Genomic DNA, 6,092 nt, shown 5'->3' with positions numbered 1-6,092 from the left:
CATTGTCTTTTGCAGAGAAAAAGTTTTTAATTTTCATGAAGTCCAGCTTATCAATAATTTCTTTCATGGATCATACCTTTGGTGTTGTATCTAAAAAGTCATTGCCATATTTAAGAACATCTGGATTTTCTCCTCTGTTATAATCTAGGATATTTATAGTGTGCATTTTACATTAAGTCTGTGATCCATTTTGAGTTAGTTTTGTAAAGGGTGTAAATCCTATGTCTAGATTCATTTTTTCTTTTTGTATGTAGATATCCAGTTGTTCCAGCAACATTTGTTAAAAAGACTGTCTTTTCTCTATTGTATTGCCTTTGCTCCTTTGTCAAAGATCGGTTGCCTATTTCTATGTCAGTCTATCTCTGGGCCTTCTGTTTTGTTCTCTCAATTTTTGCCTACTGTTTTTCCAATACCATACTGTCTGGCTTACTGTAAGTCTTGCTTTACAGTAAGTCTTGAAATTGAATGAAGTCAGTCATCTGACTTTGTTCTTCCCCTTGATCCTTTCATGTTTAACCTATCTATGTCTTTATATTTAGGGCGTGTTTCTGGTATGTAGTATATAATTGGGTCTCTGTCTACGAGGGATCTTGCTTTGTCATTTTCTTATTTTGTGGTGTCTTTTCCTGGCTTTGGTATCAAGGTAAAATTTCTGCCATAGAATGAGTTGTGAAGTGTTCTTCCCTACTCATCTATTTTCTGGAATAGTTTATGAAGAATTGGTATTATTTCTTCTTGAATGTTTTTATAATTCACCAATGAAGCCATCAGGGCCTACTTTTTTTTTTTTGAGAAGTATTAAAATTACTAATTTAATCTCTTTACTTCTTATATTTCTCTTCAGATTTTGTATTTCTTCGTGTGTCTTTTTAGGTACTTGTCCATTCCATGTAGTTATCTAATTTGTTGGCATATACTTTTTCATAGTATTCCTTTATAATACTTTTTTTTTGTAAGCTTGTTAGCAGTGTCCCCACTTTACTCTTCATTGTTTTAAATAATAGGCTGTGGACATGGATTTTCCATGTTGTTCCCCAAATAAAGTCATCTTCCTTGGTCAGGGCCATGGAGCTTCCAAGCTATCCTCTCTGCCATGTTTACCCTGGGCAGACTTCCATAACACAGAGCCAGAGCCAAGAGGAGAGATGAGAATCACCAGTTTTTAAAGCCTGCCTTGGTCCACCTGGGATAGAATCATTTCATTGCAGGTCTGGAGCTTGAAGGATCTTCTTGTACTTATAGAATGCCCTACCTGTGCAGTGAAGAACTTTCACAGCACAGAGCTGGGAGAAATAGGAGCCGACCCTGGCTTAAATATCAGACTCCTCCTGTTCTTACCGAGATCTAGTAGATTTTCTTTAGTAATTATTTCTCAATTTGTTGTGTGCCCTCTGGTCATTTTCCAGAGACTCTAAATGGTTTAGTGTTTTTGTCTGAAAATTTTGTCCAGTTTTACTGCAGTTTTTCTGGGAAATGATTTTCCAAACTTCTCATAGCCATTTTGGATGTCCTGCCTCTAGTTTATTCCTTTTTATTGCTCAAAGTATGGACAGATCGCAATTTGCTTGTCTATTTAGATTGTTTCAAGTGTTGGTGATTATGAAATGAGCTTTCACGAAAATTTGCAAAGCCTTTGTGTGGGACAGAGATAATTGGTTCCTTTCGGAATGTGATTGCACTGGATAGCAATGCCTGCAGATTCTGGGACTTCAGCTAGAACCCCAAATCTCCAGGTGCAGTGTCAGAGTTAGACCTATTTTCCAGTTACACAAACAGAATTTTCTTCGAGGTTATTTTCCTCTGTTGATTAATGCTCTTAAATCTCATTACAGTATGATCAAAGCATATCCAAAAAACTTATAAAATGTGTAAAATGTACCTGTCTTTTAGGCCATTTTTCTGCCTTTCTCCACTTTTTTCTCTATCTATTCCTAGTCTCAATACTCATCAGGACATCATTTCCCCAGGGCTTTGATCTCAGCTTGTTGTCATAGAAAACAGTAGTGAAACTCACTCGTAGTATGATATGCATAAATGAAAACAAGCAAATATGTTACTGTTTGTATTTTTGTATATTTAAATAATGTATCTTTAGAAAGGAAATGGTTTTATCACTAAAGAATGACAAAAAAGTAGTGTAATTTCAGGTCAAGTGGCATCTACTGAATGAAGATTTTTGGTAAGGGATTTCTCCAGGCACTATGGAGCATCACCAAATATGTGTAAATTTGTATGTGGTCTACGTATAAAGCTATCCTTGTGCTTCCTCCTTTGGCAGTGGGTAAGAATACATGACGTGGCCATGTCAAATAGAACTCTGATGTTTGTGAGACACAAGGGAATTCTCCAAATGTCATGGCTTCTTTCCTACTCTCTGGTAGTTTTGTGGCTGGTTCAGAAAAACTCCTACTACAGCTCCTTGGCTATTTTTTAATGTATTTGTCTTTTGACTGGGAGGATCACGGTGGAGGCATTGAGATGTGTGCATTTATAGTAGAGTAAATGTGTGCACTTATCTATTATGATGCTTCTAATTCCATTATTGTTCATGTTCACAAACTTTGGATTGGCTTTGTAGAATGGGAAAACGTCTTTATTTTTTTCAATGAAACATAAGGAAACAATTCCTACGGAATTTGAAATTTATCTGAAATGCATTCTGAGATAGCTTCATCATGTTATAATAGACTTATCTATTATAAAAGTTGAGTTTAGTTATCAACTTTTGCGATTTGTTAAACAAAACATTTGCTCATTGTTGTGTTATTCAGATTATTTGTTTTCATTGAGTGAATACACAGGATTATTTTCCTACTCCCTTTTGTCTCTGTAACCACAGTTGCTGCCACTACCTGAAATTTCTTCCCTAAGATTTCAGTGTCCTCTAACATCATTAAATTCTAGTTTTGTGATTGTGGTCAAATGGTATGTAAAAGTATAGGAAATAATCTACCAAAAAAATGTACTAATGATCTTTTGTTGTCAGGACTTCACTTTGCGTACAACTAGACTTGTTAAAAAGATAAAATACAACTTTCTATAGCTGCTGATTGTTATGTCATATGTCAGTGCCAAGTATTACAGACCGACCTAAATGACAAGTGTGAATGAATTTATTCAAATTCACAGCTATAGAAACTCCACTAAATTATGTTTTATTAATGGAAATTACTAGTGACGTGATGGTATCTAAATGTTATTACATTAATCCTCTAGAAAATAATAGCATGCATAATGTAATTTATTATAAAATATATTTCAAGTTCAACTTACTCTTAAGGAAAACGTTATTCTATTTCTGAATTTTGTAATCTTATTGTTGGAGTGAGGAACATAGTTTCTGAAATTGAGAAATTTTGGGGTAGGCAAATGAGGGTGAGATTTGATAATTTTAAAAGCCTTAAGGACATCTACAAAATTCTCATTTTGGGGCTGGCCCTCTGGCCTAGCAGTTAAGTTCATGCACTCCACATCAGAAGCTTGGGGTTTGCTGCTTTGGATCCCAAGTGCAGACCTATGCATCGCTTATCAAGCTATGCTGTGGCAGGCATCCCACATATAAAGTAGAGGAAGATGGGCATGGATGTTAGATCAGGGCTAATCTTCCTCAAAAAAAAAAAACTCTCATTTTGGAGGCAACAAGGAAAAGGAGTATGCTTTGATAGGATATGAAACTCAGAGTTACCGTTTTCTTAGGAGGCAGCACATGTGATTACTGACTCAGACCTTAATATTGCTGAGAAGACAGAACCGATCTTGGGCCCACAATAAGTGCCAAATTATTCTCACTACAGAAAAATGTGGTAAATTTTCTGAGGATTCACTTTATTTTCTCTTTCAATGAGTATCATTTTTAATAACTTATAAAGCATATATTTACCAAGTCTTCTTAAATACAAGTGAGATTTTACTTGACAATTTTTATAATTCAGTCAGCATCATTTAAAAATCTAAAACCACTTAATTAATTTTTGTGGGTACTATATTAAAAATATCACTGAATGAATGTCTGATTTTTATAATTTTGCTGTGTTTTGCTTGACTTACTCTGTATGGATAAATAACAATTTTTAAAGGAAAATCTAAAAAACTTAAAAGATATCCTATTTCTATCTAAACAATATTTTTAATCTAACTATCCTCTCTAGAAGTCACAAAAGCATTCCATAATTTATTTATGGCTGTCTTCATTTCTTTGTTTCTCAGAGTGTAGATAATTGGGTTCAAGATAGGGGTGACAATGGTGTAAAAAACAGCAAGGAACTTATCCACAGAGTGGTTGCTGAAAGGCCAGATATAGATGAAGATGCATGGACCAAAGAAAATAATCACCACTGTGATGTAAGCAGTCAAAGTGGCATGAGCTTTGGACTGCCCAGTAGAAGAGTGACTCCTGATGGTTATGAGGATCACACTGTAGGAGATAAGCAAAATACTGAAACAGCTCAGAGAGATCATCCCACTGTTGGCAACAATGACTATCTCTACAATGTAGGTATCTATGCAGGCAAGTTTAGTAACCAGAGGGAGATCACAGAAAATGCTTTCCACTGTGTTGGGACCACAGAATGGCAGGTTCACAACAAAGGGAATCTGAAGCCCTGCATGAAGGAGACCTAAGAACCATGAGGTCACTATCAGCAAAACACACACCTTCTTGTTCATGATGGCCATGTAATGTAGGGGCTTACAAATAGCCACATATCTGTCATATGCCATGAATACCAAAAGTACCATTTCAGCTCCACCCAGTAAGTGAAGGAGAAAGATCTGTGTGAAGCATCCAGCAAAGGAAATGATCTTCTGCTTTTTTACCAAGTTCACAATCATCTTAGGGGTGGCAAAGGATGCAAGGGTCATATCCACAAAGGAAAGGTTCCCAAGGAGAAAGTACATGGGGGTGTGCAGGTTTGGGATGTAAAACACTGTGACCACAATGAGAAGGTTACCTGAAACTGTGAGCACATAGATTACTGAGAATAGTGCAAAGAGAAGAAACTGTATATCCTGAGAGTTGGTCAGTCCCAGCGAAACAAACTCTGACACTTGGGACTGATTTAATTGTTCCATGGACTCCATTGTATGGTTTATTCAGGGATGACCTGTGGAGTGAAAGAAGAGAGCACTAATACCATGGAGATTGCCAAGGTTTTTCATTCTTTTGAGTCCTTTAATAATCTCATTTGGCTTTAAAATTTAGTGTTATCTTCTGTTACCTCTAAGACGGAGGACATATAGTCTAAACTGTCTACCTCTAACCCTCGCTTATAAGCAATATCTTATTCGTATGTCTTGCTTCCCCTAAGCAATCCATGAGCTCAGAGGCATATGCTTTGTCTTCATAGGTCAAAGGATGTACTACCATCTTCTGAAGCTTTGTGTTCTTGTGGGAGATTTGATACCTTAGTCTGAATTCCTCTGAGGACAGAGAGACTCAGCACAATCTCTTTAAAGTTCAAATTTTGAGTCAATCTGAGAGTTATTATCTGCCCAAACAACCTTAAGAAATTGTTGTTTACTTCTGAATCAGCCCCAGAGTTTTGAAGGGCCTGTGATCCAGCTCATATAAAGCTGTTCTGAATAAGTGAATAAGTGAGGTTTGGAGTGAACCAGATTGCTGTCTTTCCCAGCAACCTGTAAGTGGGTTCTGATCTCTTCACAATCCTAGAAAGTCTTTCTGACATTGTAAGTTTTTCCTAACGTGGCTGTCACTACCTATGTCCTGCTGTGGCTAAAACCATTCTTAGAGAGGCCTTATAAAGTCCATAAATTGCAAAGGCAGCTGTGATTAGTCAGCAGGAATGAGTATTTTGAGTCTCTGAGTAGTCCTGTAACATTCTAAGCAGGGCCACATATTACAGAGGGAGCAAGACACTATGAATACAAGTGACATTACTTGTGACATCTAAATGCCTTCCTTCCTGCTTTAGGTCCTGTGCCATATCCCATCTGTCTTTATAAAATTGCATACTTTTAGTGAACCAAGTTTTACAATTCATATATCAGCATTTTTCACTAGACCTCCATTCACATCCATGGAAAGCAATATTGACCTGGTTATGGGTGGGGCACAGCCCCCATACTGGAGCCTC

The 6,092-nt window shown here is 36.7% G+C and overlaps 1 protein-coding gene across 1 annotated transcript; it reads right to left on the bottom strand.

The window, feature by feature from the left end:
- Window positions 1–4,131: 4,131 nt before the first annotated feature.
- LOC103559902 (olfactory receptor 4K17-like) lies at window positions 4,132–5,133 on the bottom strand. The gene has a single exon (XM_070611514.1). It carries the CDS (start codon window positions 5,077–5,079, stop codon window positions 4,132–4,134), a length of 948 nt encoding a protein of 315 aa, XP_070467615.1. The 5' UTR covers window positions 5,080–5,133.
- Between the last annotated feature and the right edge of the window lie 959 nt (window positions 5,134–6,092).

The sequence above is a fragment of the Equus przewalskii genome, chromosome 1 (assembly GCF_037783145.1).
Source record: "Equus przewalskii isolate Varuska chromosome 1, EquPr2, whole genome shotgun sequence".
NCBI lineage: Eukaryota > Metazoa > Chordata > Mammalia > Perissodactyla > Equidae > Equus > Equus przewalskii.
Note: the sequence above shows the minus strand (reverse complement) of the source record. Positions and strands in the feature narration are given on the sequence as shown.